Source organism: Anabrus simplex, chromosome 1, assembly GCF_040414725.1.
Source record: "Anabrus simplex isolate iqAnaSimp1 chromosome 1, ASM4041472v1, whole genome shotgun sequence".
Lineage (NCBI taxonomy): Eukaryota > Metazoa > Arthropoda > Insecta > Orthoptera > Tettigoniidae > Anabrus > Anabrus simplex.
Window position 1 is genome coordinate 394397603 of NC_090265.1, and position 19502 is coordinate 394417104.

The window sequence follows — 19502 nt, forward strand, 5'->3', positions numbered from 1 at the left end:
TTCCTATCCTTCTGTCTTCTCATAGATGGATCCCTTCTCTAATCATGGTTTAGGCAACTTCCTCTGTATCCTTCACCTCCCACATTGAGACAAGCTCTCTCAAGAATGGTGTAGATTTTTGTGTCCAACCACATCCATCATCTCCCTTGATGCAATGGTATAGTAGAAACAACCTTGTTGGGAAACTGAAAGGAAGTTGATGAGAAAGAATTGAAATATAAAAATGAAACATGTTTAACCAAAATAAATTAACATTGAAGGTAAGAGAACATAACCTGCATCTCTGATACAAAAATGAGTAAGTGTAGGGAAAGGAACCAAATATAGTGAAACCTGGTTAGTGCATTCCTTACTAACACGTTTTCCCGCTTAGCACGTCGTAAATTCAAAGTCCCTATTCTCATCGTATTGAATCTATATAAAAATACCTCACCACATCACGAATTTTCGCTATTACCGCTTAGTACGAAAATGTATTTGTCATCCCATGTGAAACAAACGTGATTTCCAACTCGGATAAGATCCGTCGCCACAGCTGCGTGATTACAGGAAAAGGCCTTAAATTCCTGAACTTCACAGGATAAGTTGCACGTTCAAGGAACAAGCCGTTAGCCTCAGGAATATTCAATTTTGCTTGCCAGTTAGCAGCAAGATTGATGAATAACACAGTGAGTCTATTTGTGCTTGTATTTCGCATTCCATTCAGAAGTTAGAAATTTATTTTGTGTTGAGTGGTATAGTGAATTGTAGCGAATATTTGTTGCATGATATGGTAGTCTATATGTGGATTAGGAACATATAAACATACCTATTGCATCACGAATTTTCGCTATTACCGGTTACTACGAGAATGATCACATTTTTCCTAGCCCTGAAAATGTTATTTGTCATCCCTTGTGAAAGAAACATGATTTACCAACTTGGGTAAGAGCCATCGCCACAGTTGCTTGATTATGGATCTTGTATTTCCGTTCAGAAGTTAGAAATTTGTCTTGAATGGTACAGTGAAGTTTTCTCACGTGATACCGTAGCCTATATCTTGATTAGGAACATAATCATGTGAAATTTACTAGCGTGGTGCATATTTGTCTTGTGATAGTCTAGTTATGGATAGGGGAAAGGTAGTGAAATTCCTTACTAATGATGACAAAATCAAAATCTTTCAGAAAGTAGTCTGGCATCCTCATCTTTAAGCACGCAGAGATCACGAATGTTGAACTCACACCTTTGAGTTTCGACTTGATCATTCGACTCCGTCAAAGTTTTTCTAATTGGTGGTCAAAGTCATTCCTCCTGGTCACACATGGTCGAGTGTTATCTCCAATTTATTATCTTAAGAATGTGACCAGAAAATAATGTTTAATAACCCACTGCTCTGAAATAAAAGGCTTCTACTAACATTTGTTTTAGAAAAAGTGTTATCTGCGGTAATACTTGGATATTTTTATTGGTTCCCATGCATATGTTTTCATATTTTTTGTTTGGAGTTTTTCCACACCTTTCAGTGCACTTGTTATTTTATAAGCCCCAGCAGAGAAGGTTTTTCATATTTGTTCTCTCGTGTTTTTCACACCTTTTAATACTTTTCTCTCATCTTTAGAAATGGTAGATAGTTTTCACTGTACCTGCAGATACACAACATAAAATCCATTCATGTGGAGAAAAAAATCATATCTAGTGTTTCCATATCCCTGTTGGATAGTTTTTATTCGTATATTCAGTAGTACGTTTTCTCACTTAACACGTTCATATTTGTTGTCCCGTGCAGAAACGTCTTAACGAGATTTTACTGTATGTAAATGCATTGTATATCTGGAAGAAAATTATAAATCTTTCTGGTAGCTGTAAAGCATATGTGACTTCTTTCATCTAGAGAAACTTTGTAATGTAGATTGACCAGCAAAATTAATGGATCACTTGATTTTTTAAAGGAAAAACCTGCTAAATTGTGAAAATAATTTAGATAAATGTAGTAAGATCGTCCCAAGAAATATTCTATTTCTGTAGAACAAAGAAAATTAAGTAGATTTATTAGAGTTCATGGTAATCGTAGGATGTTGTTTTCACCAATAGGAGGCAATGAGGCTTGTATGTAAACTGTACTTGATTGTATTGAATAATGATGTTAAAATTTGAAGTTTGGTTAATGAAAGTCTTTGGTAATATTTAATGATAAAATGAAAGCTATAGAATAATGTGATTTGTGAAATTCTAATATGGGTAAATAATGAAATTGAAATGAGTGTCTTTAAGTTAAAGAAATGATAGATAGTTAAATAATAATAATAATAATAATAATAATAATAATAATAATAATAATAATAATAATAATAATAATAAATTCGTTGAGGAGTCTTTGAATCTCAATTCACGTCAGAAATCAACTGATATTGGAATATGATTGCTGAGGAAAAGAAGTAAGGTAATGTTATCATCCATGACAACCTTGTGAAATATATTAGTGTATTTGAAGTTCCCATAGCATTGTTAATTGATTATGTCTAAAATAGTAGAGAATGCTCATTTATAGCAACTTAATTTTGAGAAAGTAGGAGGAGTATTCTTTATTGGAGAAGTCTTCTAATGATTCTACAATTCCCAATAATTTAATCACTTAAGTTCCTAATTAATATTTTGGTAGTGTAGTGTATTTATGATGATGGTGATTGTTTTCTCTTCAGATTTATCAATATGTGATGATAAGATATAACATTGATTATATATTGTCTTGATCATGTTCAGATGAATTATTATTTGCTACCCAATGTTGAACAATTTAAATGTCATCCGAGTTTACTACTTTTATATTATATATCGTATTCACATTGTTTTTTCTTTTATTTTTCTATTTATCACCACTTTTATTCATCATTATAATGGGTGAAATAATGAAAAAAGTTAAGAGACTCAATAGCTACTCTGAGTTTAGAGCTTTTGCCATTGCAGATAATATTGTGATATGGGTTGATAGGGAGGCCGAAGTACAACAGAAGCTGCATGACTGGAATGCTATATTCAAGCAGTTTTTTCTCAAGATAAGCCAGTCCAAAACCGCAGTGTTGCCTGTTATTCGAAAGAACATCTGTACCAACATTACTCTAGATAGATCAAAGTTGGAACAAGTATGTCAGTTCTGTTATCTTGGCAGTGTAGTAACAGCAGATAGCCAACCATCTGCATAAATCACTAGTAGAGTATAGAATGGAGCACAGTTTTATCATCTTGAGAAAAAAATGTCTTTTTGGTTAAGCAAGTTCCATTAAGATCAAAATTAATACTCTACAGGAGCTTCTTTGTACCATTTACCTTATACAGTCTGGAAACCTGCATCCAAAGCAACAGAAATACCAGCAAACTGCAAGCAGTGGAAATGAAGTTCTTAAAAACTACGATTCAGAAAACGAGGAGGGTTCCCAACTTAAGTAAACATAGGTCATTACAATATCGTCAGTAGGAATGTAGCGATTAAAAGCAATGTTATCATATAAAATACTTGATCAAATGAAAAACCGCACATTTTCTCGTTTTTAACGAATAGTACTACGCTGCTGATCTAACAGTCCAAAGTTCCAGTGCTGGAATGACCAGGCCGCACATAGCCGCGACCACTCTTCTGCCTATATTACGTTAAATGTGCATACTGCTCATTCCAATCAGTGCCTCAGAGTAGGGATTGAATGGCTGGAGTGCAATGATGAACCAGTGTATTACGTACCAGTAATATCAGAAAATTTATGAACCTGAGAAATCGCATGCTAAAGATGAGAGAGATGTATCCTCCCCCCCCCCGGCTACTTCCTGCCAATATTCAGGGAGACTGTTATACTCAGTACACAGCAGTAATTCCATCTATTGGAGGTGAGTGGCAACAGAAGACACAAAGCACATTACAACAAACAATGGTCATTGTCAATGTAATGTTATTGTTGATCAATTTTATGAACTATCTGTATTGTAAACCTTCACATTTAGTTTTCTTGACTCTGTGATATTAGAGCACCTTATAAAAGTATTTATAGCATAGACTGTTGTAGTTCCTTATTCCCCAACTTTACATACCGATTTTCATTAAAATCTCTTTACCCATTTTCTCGTGACTCAGCGCTGATATGGACTTAAAATTAAAATTCAAATTCATGAATATCTCTGTTATCATAGCCAGTACAATAGAAATGTATAAGACATAAATAATCAGAAATTTTATACTATATAACTATAACTTTAGTTATGTAGTATTTATCGATAGGACCACTAATAACATAAATATTTGAGAATTAAATTTTAGTTCTTCCCCTAAACAACCATTTCACTCAGCGTGAATAAAATTATTTATGGCCTAGATTATAGCGACTTATTCCCCAACTTTACATACCGATTTTCATTTAAATCTCTTAAGCCGTTTTCTTGTGATGCGCGTACTTAAGTACATACATACAGATAGACATTACGGAAAATTAAAAAGTGCATTTCCTTGAGATTGGTGATACAAAGCTGGAACAGGTAGATAATTTCAAGTATTTAGGATGTGTGTTCTCCCAGGATGGTAATATAGTAAGTGAGATTGAATCAAGGTGCAGTAAAGCTAATGCAGTGAGCTCGCAGTTGCGATCAACAGTATTCTGTCAGGAAGTCAGCTCCCAGACAAAATTATCTTTACATCGGTCTGTTTTCAGACCAATTTTGCTTTATGGGACCGAAAGCTGGGTGGACACGGGATATCTTATTCATAAGTTAGAAGTAACAGACATGAAAGTAGCGAGAATGATTGCTGGTACAAACAGGTGGGAACAATGGCAGGAGGGTACTTGGAATGTGAGATAAAGGTTAAGTTAGGAGTGAACTCAATGGATGAAGCTGTATGCATAAACCGGCTTCGCTGGTGGGATCATGGGAGGCGAAAGGAGGAGGATAGGTTACCTAGGAGAATAATGGACTCTGTTATGGAGGGTAAGAGAAGTAGAGTGAGACCAAGACGATGGTGGTTAGACTCATTTTCTAATGATTTAGGAGTTATTTGTAGAACTAAATGAGGCCACAGCACTAGTTGCAAATAGTAAATTGTGGTGACATTTAGTAAATTCACAGAGGCTTGCAGACTGAACTCTGAAAGGCATAACGATCTATAATGATGATGTATGTATACCAGGTGAGTCCTCTGCGCCTGACGTTTCTGCTTTTAGACATCCCAACAAACATCAGTGGAGTGGTGGTCGATTTTCCTTTGCCGTATACCGAGCTAAAGTCGCCTTTGAAGCACTTACTGCGTCATCACTGCACGACTTTTGCAAAAACCTGTATGCAACAGGTATTTTGGACTAACCACAGACGTGTTGACGCATGTTACGTTGGTAGGTGGGTTTGAATCCCACGAGCGATAAATATTTTTATTCACATTTTAAACTTTGAGGATCAAATAAGAGGCCATTCATGCCACATTCGACCAATAGCATGCATGTTGAATGTGTAGTGGCCTGACACTTGGTGTAGCCTAGCAGTCCTGGTCATTTCTTCGCTATATATTAAAGAGATGAGTATGTTGACATGCTCCTCATCTACGGTGAAGCAAGACAGAACGCACAGGAAGCACAGCGCCTGTACCAGGAAAGATTTCCACACAGACAACAACCAAACGCAAATACGTTTAGAAGGGTGGAGCGACGTTTGTGTACAACTTTGTCACTTTCCCGAACAGGTTCCTGTTAGATAGGTACCAGTTACGTCCGGTGAAACTGTTGAGATGGTTTTGGACATTTTCCGGGAGAATCCTCACACGAGTACCCGGGCATTAGCACAACAGGCCAACATCAGCCAGTCGTCTGGTGTAAGGATATTGCATTCCAGTTTTTTTTCCGTCCGTATCACCTGCAAGTACATCAAGAACTGTATGGACGAGATTTCAAAACTCGTGTTGATTTCTGTGCGTGGATACTGACAGAAGTACTAAATGATCTAGCGTTTGTATCTCACATTTTATTTTCAGACGAGGCACGATTTCATAATAATGGCTGTGTGAATCGTCATAATATGCACTACTGGAGTATTGAAAATCCCCAGTGGGTAAGGCAGGCAGCATTTCAGGCACGGTGGGGAGTAAATGTCTGGTGTGGTATACTGGGTGATCGCCTAATTGGACCATATTTTTTTGAGGATCACTTGACAGGAGCCCAGTACCTACAGTTTCTTCAAGGCCAACTACCATTGCTGCTAGAGGATGTGCCCCTGGGTAAGCGTGCAAGCATGTGGTATCAACACGACGGAGTCCCCCCTCACATGTCAGCAGATGTTCACAACTACCTGAATGTTACACATCCGGGTCAATGGATAGGAAGGGGAGGACCTCTTACCTGGCCTGCTAGATCGCCCGATTTGACGCCACTGGACTTCTTCCTATGGGGCTATTTAAAGGATGTACCGTACGCTCAGCAGCCGGAAAATCCTGAAAGCCTTCGAAACCGTATTATGGAAGCCTGTGAATCCGTAACACCTACAGTGCCACAAAGAGCCCGAATGGCAGTTCAGCGGCGTGCTGAAACGTGCATTATTGCAGAAGGCCATCTGTTCAAACACTTACTGCGCTAACAGGCTGTTGCTCAGTCAAGCAGATTCAAACCCCCAACTATTCTATCCTCGTCCAAACCTGCCTATAAAACATCCACATAAGCAGCCCTAATGGCCTAGAAGTGTGCCAAAGTAAATAAATACATTAATTAATTAATTAATTAATTAATTAAATAACCCACAACATGAGGGCATTCAGATACATTGGCTCTGTGGATGAGTCTCAAAGTACAAAATGTGAATAAAATTTACAGGCTCAAGTGGGATTCGAACCCACCTGCCTAAGGCAGCTGTATTAACAGCACCGCACTCAACCTATGACACCATGGCGACTCCAGCGTGCAGGTTTCCAGAAAGCCTACTAGATGGACTACTACTTCTGCTTCACAAATGCACACACATTTTCTATCAATATGCCATCGCTTTTAGCGTTCATTTCATACCCTACTGAAAGCTCATAATTGGCATGTACTTTTTACATAACCATATGACAGTTTGATGCATTGTGTAAATGCTTATCGCATATGGTACATGTTTTTGCAAAGGTAATCGTGCAGTGAGTGATTAAAGGTGATTGTTGCTTGGTGTACGGCAGAGAAGGATAGACCATAACGACACCAGTGACATTTGGTGGGATGCCTAACAGCATAAAACGTCAGGCACAGCTGACTCATCTGGTATATATATTATAGATGTGCCAATGATTGAATTGAGAACTTTTCTGGAAGCTAAGGAATTTTAACCTGCTGATTGTCATTTACATAAAGTTTATCAAGCCAAATAATTGATATTTACAAGTATAATATACCTCATTTCTCATATAGAGGAAAGTTGTTTTTAATGTCGATTTAAAATATTCATGTTTCTTATAAGATTTCATTTGAATTGTGTTGCTTATTTGTAAAAATTAAACACATCTGAAAATTTTACAAAAGTATCTGATGTACTTATTTAAGTAGGGAATTATATGTCTGTCTGTTAGGTCATCAGCCCAGAGGCTGGTTGGATCCTCAAATAGCACCACCAAAGGTTATGCGGTTATAAGGAAACCGCAAAAACCAATGGCAGCACCAAAATGAGGCGTACTAGGCAAGCCGAGGAGTGAGGTAGTTTGCCATTGCTTTCCTCACTGGGTCAGAAAGTGCTATTGCAGCACGACTGACCCTATGAGCAACACCTTTCATAACACTCAGATGCACTAGCCGTGCTCTGAATGTCATTACTTAGCACCACCCATACCCCAGCAGCTTCCATATTGTCACAGCCATGGATGAGACTGGGACTTTGGTGAAAGCTACACTTTATTCTGGCCTGTGCCAAGAGATGGATACAAAAGTACTGTATCCATCAAGAAATGGCAGCAGGCAGGGAATTATATAATCTTTTATAAATATTTAATTTTACAATATGTTTTATGTTGCATCGACACTGATAGGTCTTATGGTGACGATGGGATAAGAAATGGCTAGGAGTGGAAAGGAAATGACTATAGTCTTAAGGTACAGTCCCAGCATTTGTCTGGTGTGAAAATGGGAAACCACAGACAAACATATTCAGGGCTGCTGACAATGGGGTTTGAACCCACTATCTCCAAAATGCAAGCTGACAGCTATGTGACCCAAAGCCTGCAGCCACTCACTCATGCTAATGGCTGAAATAATAATAATAATAATAATAATAATAATAATAATAATAATAAATTGCTCGTCATGAAAGTACCTGAAGCACCCATAACCATCACTACTAGGATGGAGCTCATGTTTTTATTTTATTTTAGCAGCCGGATAATATTTAATCAAAACAATAATAATTACCAGCAATTTTCGCAGGTGCTATACAATCACATCTGAACAGGTAGAATATGTTAAACTACATCTTTTGCTAGTTTGTATGTAGGAGAGTGCCAATGGTCAGATGCTCTGATACCTTCATTCTGAAAAGGGTTATTTATCTTGTAATCATCATCTTCAATATCTTTTGAAAGAAGTAAATGCTTTCAACTGAGAATTATGCCTTTTATTGTATGTGCAAATTACCATTGTCAGGTCCAGCTGTAGTAATGGATAATTTTAAAACTAGTTTCATCAGTAGTATAGAAGAAGTGCGCAGAAGAACAAGCAGGAATGCAATGACTAAAAGAACATTCTGGTTGAATGACAGAGTGAAAGAGGCGATAGAAAAATGAAATAAGGCCAAGAAAGTTAGGGATGTTGAAAGAGCCAGAAATAGTGACGACAGTCGACTGAGATATGTGAAAATGCAAAAGCTAGACCAAGCGTACCAAAATAGGAAATTAGAAATAAAAGGTATTGTGAGAGAAGAAAAAGAGAAGTGCTGGATTGAACTTACCCAAAAACAATGGGAGGATAGTAAAGGAAACATGAAGATGCTGTACAGCCTTGTCAAAAGCAAGAGATCTAACAAAGAGGACATCACAGCACTAGAAACAGTAAATGGGAATGTAGTTAGGAGCGAACAAGATATTAGAAATGAAGATATATTTCGATACACTCCAAAATGGGGGAGAAACTACTGAAGGGATGGAAGAAAGGCTGAGGACAGATAATATTCCAGTTATTTGGTCTGAGGTGGAAATTGTTCTAAAAAGATATAAGATATAATTTCGTGTGACTATTTGTAGCCGAGTACAGCCCTTGTAAGGCAGACCCTCCGATGAGGGTGGGCGGCATCTGCCATTTGTAGGTAACTGCGTGTTATTGTGGTGGAGGATAGTGTTATGTGTGGTATGTGAGTAGCAGGGATGTTGGGGACAGCACAAACACCCAGCCCCCGGGCCATTGGAATTAACCAATTAAGGTTAAAATCCCCGACCCGGCCGGGAATCAAACCCGGGACCCTCTGAACCAAAGGCCAGTACGCTGACCATTCAGCCAACGAGTCGGACCTAAAAAGATATGAAAAGTAGTAAGTCAGTTGTGATTGTTAAAGTTACTGCTGACGTGATCAAAGCAACAGGCATACCTAGTGTGTAGTGGCTATACAGAATTTTGAGAGCAATATGGTGTGAAAATCGGGTAAGCGTACTCGACAAAAGGTATTACTGTATAATTCCTTTATTTAAAAAGGGATGCAGAAGAAAGTGTGTCAACTACAGGGGTATCACACTTCTCTTGTGAAATTAACTGAAAAAATAAAGTAAAACTTAACTTATAAACACGCATACGTAATGGGGCACACCAGATGTTTTAGACCGGGTCTGTCAAGCAGTGCACTTAAGCTGAAACTGAGGAGCATGAGGGGTGAATTGTTTACACACACTGATAGTGGACAGGTCCAATGTAAGGTACTGAGGGAATGGAAGCTAGCGGTCTGCTACGTTAAGAAGTATAAATATTTATCTCTGAACCCGGTCGAAAAGACCGTTACGTGCTCTCTCCAGGGTTAAAAGGCACTTGGAATATTTTATCAGGGATTGAATTTTTCCAGTGGTACAATAAGGACTTTGAGTAACTTGATGGTTTATCCTGTTAAAATGTCTTAAAGACAAGCTGTGTCAGTAAATGTGGTCCAAGAGTTAAGAATCAGAACACAACTGTCGCCCGTAAGTGGGAAGAATTTTGCCTGATTTTGTAGCTGTGACAATAATATTATCAGCTTTGAACATATTTTTCAAAACTATTGGGCCAAAGCTTCCTGCAGGCTCCTACAGCACAATACATAATTTTGGCAACAGGTGACTGTCCTTGCAGATGTTAAGCACTTTTTTTTTTTTTTGCCCAGTGGTTTAATGTCGTGGGACATATATGTTTCTTTGTTGTGGTATACTGTCCTCTGTGTTGTGAGCAGTAGGTTCATACAACATTTTTTACTTGTAGTTTACAGTTGTGTGATAAGAATTTAATTCACGTTATATGTATTTCTGTGCTGAGTGAGCCCTGGACAATAGAGCACCATGGGTCCAATTGTAATACTTTATGAAGTTATGTAAAAATAGCATGTAAGGATAAAGCAATAATAGACTCCAATTTGCATTATTTTCCTTGCTATTAATAATCAAATACTAATGTTTGCATATGTCACACAAATGTGAGTACATTTCCATCTGTTGCACAGAGAAGGAAAGGGACACCACATTATACACTATGAACACCTTACAAGAACACGCAATACAGTGCAACAGCAGGTGGTTGCGCTAGTTTCATGCGATAGCTTGAAGTTGAGAAGCATGGACACTGTACTATATCACACCATGGGGGTGACATACGATATTTTGTACAAGCGTCTATCACCCCACAAGGGGCGACATTGTCTTCAGCATGTTAATAAATTGTCCTTTGGCTACCTTCATGAATTCGTCTGTTGCTGTGTCAGTTTCAGCATCATCACTTACATGGGATTCATGAAACAAATTGAATAACCTTCTTGCTCCTAATTCTGTGTTTTTTCTTGAATCAATCAATCGATCCATGCATGAGATGCACAGAAATCACCCCTTACAGGCAGAAGTCATTGTGAAATTTCCAGAGACCACATTCACAAGTCTTCATCACTAACATTTGCTTTTCTAGCCCCCTGAAAGCGAGAATAAAGCTTCTCATATACATATATTTTTCTTCCAATTCCATTTCCCAACTGTCTTTTCACCTGCTTAGTCCACATATAACCAAAAAAAAGTGTCTTGGAATGTTTGTGAGTATAAATGACTGCTGCTTCTTGCCACCTTCATTAATCTAGAACTTCACAGCTTCTTTTGTTATACGAGTTGCTGATAGTGGGCCCTTCAGGTTTCCTTTTTGGACGGAATATAGCTGGAACTCGATGACTTACACGGAGACAGACATGTTGCATCACTAGATTCCAGGGATTCATGTTGGAATGTCAAACTCATTCCTTCATCATCGCTTGTTGTCGGAGAACAAGTTTCGTGATGAAAACACTGTAGCTATTACTATCATTGTGTGTTCATTTATATCAAGACATGTCTATAAAATGATGAACGCCTGTTTGATTAAATCAGTTATAAATTGACCCTTTTCTTCTGCTTTTGAACTTATTTCTCCCGCAGAAGAAAAACCTTTATCGCAAAAATAACTCAACGCAAACTGTAACACGTGAATAGCTTTAAGAGCTCTCCATGTAAGGAACTCACTGTGATTATTCTCCTTTATTTTAAACAATTCTCAAAATAGTTATATTACTTTGAGTTAAACTAATATAATAGAACCCATTATCCAGCTTATCTGTCCCTGCTCCTCCATGCATGCTCTAATATCAGGAACTAGGCTGTCAGGTGGCCAGCAACTAGGGTCATTAAATCCAATCAGTTGCAGTCACATATATAGTTTGGCCCTAGGTTTTTGCAATAGTCCAAAGTTCCAGCTCATTGTTTGCATATTTTGCCCTACAACACACTGAACGAACCATCAAAATTAGAGGTATGCCTCGGTACAAACATTTTTGATACTTCCTTCGTCAGTCAATAAGTACTACTAGAGTAAGCTCATTTCTACTTCTTCTGTATGTTATGACATATTGTCTACAAATGCCAAGCCTCCTTTCTTGTCCTTTTCTTTTCAGGCCATATATCATTGTAGATAAAGGTAGACCTTTGGTGAAGCAGAAACACATTAATGAACTTCTTCAAGGGATACGGAACTTTGAAGACTTTCTTAGCGATGGTAAGTACTTTCTGATGTTATTAGTATACTAAAAGATAAAGGTAAATACAGGTGGTAAAAGACTAGGAACCCAGGGCAAACACATATTTCCAATTTAAATAAAGAAACAAGTGACGATTGGATAGGATCACATATTAGGATAAAGATAAGTGTAGTGCATTTTTCAAGATGGCACCATCATTGAGTGTTGATGCCCATCTGATGAAGCTGGGAAGCAGGAAAAAGTTAATTGGTGACTGAGAATAAATAGAGATAGAAGTAGTACATCGCTGTAAAGATAGCAGTGTTTGGAGATATAGAGTTTGTCCTCGCCCTATGTTTTCATGTTTGTCATTGTTTCTTCTTTCTTCTGTTCCCTCTTTCTATACTGATCTGTCACTCTAGTTACTCTAAAATGTGTTCCTAATCAGGTTTCTATCTTTCTTAATAGGACTTCATTCATCACTTGCTTGTTTCTTTCCATTATTTCTGTTTAGAATATTGTTATCTTTGTTATTACTGAGCAAGTTGTGTACACGGTTTGAGGTGTGTAGTTGTTAGGTTGCATTTGGGAGATAGTGTATTTGAAAATTGTTTTCCATTGTTTTCATTTTCAACCCTGGCAAATGCTGGGGTTATACTAAAGTACTTCTTTCCCACCAAGCTAGTTGGCCGTGCATTTAGGGATGCACAGCAGCTGTGAGCTTGCATACAAGAGATAGCGGGTTCAAACCCCACTGTCGGCAGCCCTGATATTTTTTCTTTTAGTTTCCCATTTTCACACCAGGCAAATGCTGGTTTTTTTTTTTTACAAACTGTTTTGCATCACACTGGCACAGATAGGTCTTATGGCGACAATGTGTTTCTTAATTAAGGCCATGGTCACTCCCTTCCCACTCCTATTCCTTTCCTATCCTATCGTTGCCATAAGACCTATCTGTTTTGGTGCAACGTGAAGCAACTTGTGTAAAAATAACTTTCCTTCCCCGTCCTAGCCCTGCCCATCCCATCATCACCATAAGACCTGTATTGAGTCAGTTGAGTCAGTCTGATGTAAAACAGATAGCAATATCTTTTCTATTTCAAATTCTCTGCTTTTCTCCAATCCTAGACAATACGTGTGGGTTTAAAAAAATGAAATGTCACATAAAACTGGAGAACCCTTGTCTATGATCACACTATCAACAGATGTATAAAAGTACAGGATTAGAACTGCATTGTTAAGATTAGTTCCTAATACATGTCTGTATTTAGCCATATACTAAAAAAAATATAACAGGTTACCAACTTCTTCTGAGGGTCATTGCGTAGAACGTTGCCTCCGGATCCCCACGATCATGGGTTCAAACTCAGCAGAGGTTGTCGGATTTTTGAGGAGCGGATAAAAGTACAGTACATTTGACACTACATCCTACAGTGCCAGCATGTAAAAGATCTCTGGTGACACAGTTGGTGTTTACCCAACAAAATTAATTAAAACTCAGGCATGGATAGCCCAAGAGAGATCCAGTTTACTGTGCCATGTGGTAGAGTAAAATGGTATATCAAAATTGATATGGCATCAAATTAAAATGCCTATGCATGGTAGTCAAGGTCATATGATTATTATTATTATTATTATTATTATTATTATTATTATTATTATTATTATTGTTAATACTTATTTTAATAGGCTTCCGTGCTTGCTATTTCATTCACCATGTTTTACCACTTTTATACACTATACAATTCTGTTCTTACCTCTTAAATACCTCTCATGTTGCAAATGTACGTTCCCAAGGATTTGTATACGAGTATTCTAGAGTCTCAGTAATTCAAGGTGGATGGGAGCAAAACTATCTCGAAGTATAGAAAACTCGGACTTAAGAAATCGCACATTAAAGCATGTGCACGTGAAAAACTTTAGTTATGTTCAACATTACAGCGTAGTAGTTTCGGAAACGAAAACATACAGATTGCCTTACACTAAAAGAAATTGTCAAGAGTCCTTTAAAAATAAAAAACTACTTAAGTTAAACATTGCATGGCCTATTTCAGTAGTGATGTAAACAAAACCCCATATTTCACTACACATTAAACATTTTTGAGTGTCTTCTCTGTTACTGAACTGCACTGTTTCCTAGCAGTAGTGTCATACCACCATCTGACCGGCAGGTCGTCTGTGGGAGTCACTTTGGGCTGCTGTTTGACATAACTCATAGTTGCCTTTAGTGCAGCATGCCCCTCGCTATGGCTCATCAGCAGTACAGTATCTGTCACATCCTCGTCACTTTCACACTGTGTTGATGTGCGGATCATTTGTATGATAGAGGCATCTGTAATTTCCAACTGTTGTCCCATGGCAGAAAATCGATTATGCTTGATTGCATTGATGTGTTCCAAGTATTGCATTGTAAAACTTCTGCCCGTCTGACCAATATACGAAGCCTCACAGTTGTTGCATTTGAGTTTGTAAACTCCACAATCAGAAAATTTATTGTGTTGGTTCATTAAATGTGTCTTGTGAAAAATAAAGGAATTATTGTTACTACACTCATGTTCATAAAAATTAGAACACCTTGAAAGACTAGAGATAGGAAGTTTATATTCATAGGACATGTTCATTAGTATGTTGTGCAGAAACAATTAGTAGGTTCAGCACGTGTCCTGTTGCCTAGTAGGCACTGGGTCCTCCATGGGCACTAATAACTTGTTCCATGCGTGATGGCATTGATGCGTATAAGGTGCGAATGGCGTCATTGGGTATAGCCATCCCTGCTGCATTCACCTGGTTCCACAGTTCATCTTTGGTGGTTGGCATTGGGTCACAGCGCCGCACCCATTGTTTCACCATATCCCACACATTTTCGATTAGCGACAAGTCCGATGATCGGGCCGGCCAGGGCAACATTCTGACATCCTGTGACAAGAAGAAGGCACATATTCATGCAGTAACACGTGGTTGTGCATTGTCCTGCTGAAATATGGTGTCCGGGGTGTCGTGCAGGAAGGGTATGGCTACAGGTCGCAGGATGTCATTCACGTAGGTCAAACTGGTCACAGTGCCCTGGACACGCACCAATTGTGATTTGTGGTTGTACCCAATAGCATCCCAACCATAAGGCCTTGAGTTGGCGCTGTATGTCTTGTGTGAATCCAGCCAGTGTGATGCCTCTCCCCCTGTCTGCAGCAAACCGAAATGCGGCCATCATTTTCAAACAAACAGAAACCTGAATTCGTCCAAAAACACTATCTGCTGCCATTCCTGTCCCCAGTGACGTCGTTCCATACACTATTGCAGTCTAGCATGTTTATGCACATTAGTCTAAGGTAGGCAGAGAAGTAGACGACACGCCGGTAACCCAGACCGTAATATACGGCGGCGGACTGTCACTCCTGATAGCGTACGATGTGTTACACTGTTGCGCCAGAGTCGAGGAGGACGTAGATCTGTTCTGCAATGCCATTCGAATGAGGTGTCGATCTTCTCAGAGTGTGGTCTGGGTGGTGCGACCAGACCCATCTCCTCATGTTCTACGGCCTTCTCTGAACCATTCTGTACACACCCGCTGCACTGCCGACACACTTTGTCCCACACGAGGAGCAATTTCCCGGATGGATGCATCACGTTCTCTCATGCCAGTAATGTGTCCTCTTTCAAACTCACTCATTTGACAGTACGGTTCTTGCATGTGTCTGCAGGGCATCCTGCACGTCTGCTGAAGTCCCACTGATCCATTACCTTCTGTTTATAATGACAACAAGAGCCGCAGACACGTTTTACCAGTCAGTGGTGGTGCGCCAAGATATCGATGTGGACCTTGAACCTGAGGGCCGACATGTTTCAAATGCTGATCATTTCTTCAGAACATACTACTGCACATGTCCTGTGAATATGAACTTCCTGTCTCTAGTCTTTCAAGGTGTTTGGGTTTTTATGAACATGAGTGTAGTTTTAAAGGCTATTTTTTGGTTGTGTTTCATAAAAATATTAATGATCTGGTATATATTCTCACTGTTGAATGTGAAAGATGAATACATCATTTCAGGTGCTATTTCTCTAATTAAAGTGGAATGTGGGCGGTGTTTAATTCTGTTAATTTTTTTTCAATAAACTGTTCATTATATCCATTATTCTTAGATATTGTACAGATAATAATTAATTCTTTTCTGCGGTCTTTTCTAGATAAAGGAATAGTAAAGTTTCTGTTAACCATACGGTAATAAGCAGCTTTTTTATGTGATTGAGGATGTAAGGAATCTTGTTGGATAGTACTGGCAGTTTGTGTAGATTTCCTGTATATTCAGCAAGACAAATGATCTGGTGTCTAATGATGGTTAATTAAGAGATAAGAAAGTTTCATATTGTTCCGTATTGAAGTGAGTTCAATATTAAATACTATTAATATAAGAAATGTAAGTTTACATTCCTATTTAATTAAAATTGGTGCCGGTTTTGACCAGTATTCAATGATAATGATGGTTAAGTCCAAATAATTTAGAGATTGATGGGATTGGGATTCTAGAGTGAATTTTATGTTTGGATCTAAGGCATTCAATTTGGATGGAGTGGATGTTGCGATGTCATCAACATACCTAGCCCAAACACATATGTTATTAAAAATAGTATTGTTGAAGATGTTTCGTACGTTCTAGATTATCCAAATGAATGTCTGCTAAGATCCTTCCCACGGCCAACCCATTTTCCTGATAGATTATGTTATTAAAACAAAAATGATTGTTGTGAAGAACTAATTTTAGGATGGTTATTAATTCTTGAATTTCCTGTTGGCTCAACTTACTGAATTTCTTTAAATGATTGTTAATTATGTCTATAGTGCCTTTTATTGGTACACTTGGGTACATGTTTACTATATTAAATAGTGAATGGAATGGTGAAGTTGAATTTTGATATCTTTAATATTATTAAATAATTGTGCAGTGTTTTTTATGGATATTTTGGCTAGAAAACATTTTTTCTTAAAAAACAATTAAACTGGGAAACTTTGTAAAGAGGTTTAGGTCTGATATAGATGATTGGCCTCATGGGGATGCCAGCTTTGTGGATTATGGGCAGTGCATTGGCTTCAGGGAGCCCTGGGTTCATATTAATAAGTTTGGCACATTCTTGGTCACTTAAGATATTTTTGAGAGTTTGTTTAAGTTACGTTGAATCTTGGATGTGGGATCTTTCTTGAATATGGTAAATGTACTATTAGAAAAGAAGGTATTATTAACATAGTCTTCCTTATTCATAATTACAGTTGTATTGCCTTTGTCAGCTTTAGTGACGATGAGATCATTTTCTCTGATTTTTTTTTTTGAGAATTGAAATTCATTTCAGAGAAATATCATGATTATGAAAATTATTAATGTTTTATAAATTAATAATATTATTTAATTTCTTTTTAGCTTCGAATATGATTTCATCGTCTTAGTCATAATTGTCAAATTGTGAAATTTTCAGCTCGGATTTATGGAAGTATTGAGCTATCAAGACTTGAAAATCAAGACTACTTTACACTCACTGACAGAAACTGTACATACTCTTGTACAGAAGAATCGGCAGCAAACTTTGCGTACTTTGTCTCGTTCTTTGGTCTTTTGTAGCGTAACATTTTTTGTCTTGCACTCTAATGTACAGTACATTTGTCCAGTATACACGTTTTGGCTCAGGCAGTAGAGCCTTGACTTTCTGAGCTAAAGCTGGCAGGTTTGATTTGACGTTTTTCAAATATGCCCACCGTTGGTTGATTTCCTAAAAGAACTCTAGTGGGACAAACTTATGACACCTTGGTGTCTCCAAAAGCCATAACATTAGTTACTGGGAAACCAATAACATTCTTATTAATACATTATCAATAAACTTACATAATTCTATTTTTTAGGAAAGTTTGGGGAAATTTTGTTATCATTTAAACTCATGAGAACACTGAAGTGCACCCAGTTATTGACAAAGTGTAGATTCATTCACCACCTACCTTCATTTAGGGCTGCCGTCCAGGTGCCGGGTTCCCTACCAAATTGTTTACCTAGTCTTTTCTTAAATAATTTCAAGAAATTTGTAAATTTATCGAACATCTCCCTTAGTAAATTAATCCAATCCCTAATTATTCCTCCATGTATAACTAGCCAAGAAATGTCTCCCTCCTTTTGGTATGCTTGTACTCAGGTACTTAGAAAAATTTTCAGCTGATTACTTCTTGTGTCAGGAAGTGTAGACATAATGAAATAGTGAATAAAATTGTACATTTTGTTGAATTTTTTTCTTTTATTCAGGACTGATTGAATATTTGGATGTGAATGAGGAAAATGACAGTCACATTGCCATAAATGAAGCCAATATAGATGTTAAGAAGACCACCCACATGGAGATAGAACCTTTCACTCTCCTGGGAGTTTGTGCTGGACTTGTACCATATCCTCATCACAACCAGAGTCCTCGAAACACATACCAGTGTGCTATGGGTAAACAGGCCATGGGTAAGTGCAGTTTTTGTTTTGTTTTGTTTACTTCAGTGAGCAAAAGAATATCCTCAGAATATTGTCTCGGTAATACATTTGTTTTGCTATAGATAGTAGATTTCCATTGCAAATTATTTCAGCTTAATATTTTAAATTACTCTTTAGAACCTTCATCTTTTTGCTGTGTTCATTTCTTTCATGTTTATTAGACTTAATTCAAAATATCTCTCTTATTCTGTTTCATGCAAGAGTAAGAAACATCTTGGTCATTAGTAGAGCCCAGATTTCCATGCAAATGCATGTTTTTAAATAAGCTACTTACACTTCTCAAACTTTGCAAATATGCATTTTATGGCTTAAAAATTCCAATTAACTGTTCTTTTTCCATTCATATTTGCATGTTTCGGTCTTTTTAGGAGAAAATTCATGCATAATGCATATTTTCAAGATTTCTTCTGACTTTGGCGCATATATAATGTTAACTTGCATGAAAGTGCCTTTTATGAATGTTGCTTTGCAGAATTTGGGACCATTTTACCACGTTATACAGTATGTCCATTACTGAGGTATGAAGAGAATGTATTCCTGGCATCCTATGTTAAAACCAAAGTTAGTACATATGGTAGAGGTCCTATAATCCAATTAACCAAACACTTTCTTATCTATTGCTTGAGTAAACATTGACATAAGGCGGAAGGCCCCACGTCGATATCTGAAATTCTTAGGAATAAGGTGTCCCAGTTATACAGTTGTACATTGCTATAAATTGAACCGTAAAATGTTAATTACTCATTGACGGCTCATTTTTTCGTCTATGTTAAACAAAAACAAAAAAAACTTGTATCGCACTTCTGTGGTGCTGCGGTAATGAGATAACAGCTT

The 19502-nt window shown here is 37.6% G+C and overlaps 1 protein-coding gene across 2 annotated transcripts in view; it reads left to right on the plus strand.

Moving 5' to 3' along the window:
- Polr3B (RNA polymerase III subunit RpIII128) overlaps positions 1-19502 on the plus strand; it is a 236541-nt gene that overhangs the window by 147702 nt on the left and 69337 nt on the right. For both annotated transcript variants that reach the window (XM_067135003.2, XM_067135004.2), the window contains exons 13-14: positions 12097-12197; positions 18435-18638. In XM_067135003.2, coding sequence (XP_066991104.1) covers positions 12097-12197; positions 18435-18638 — 305 coding nt within the window. The remainder of the gene's footprint in view (positions 1-12096; positions 12198-18434; positions 18639-19502) is intronic.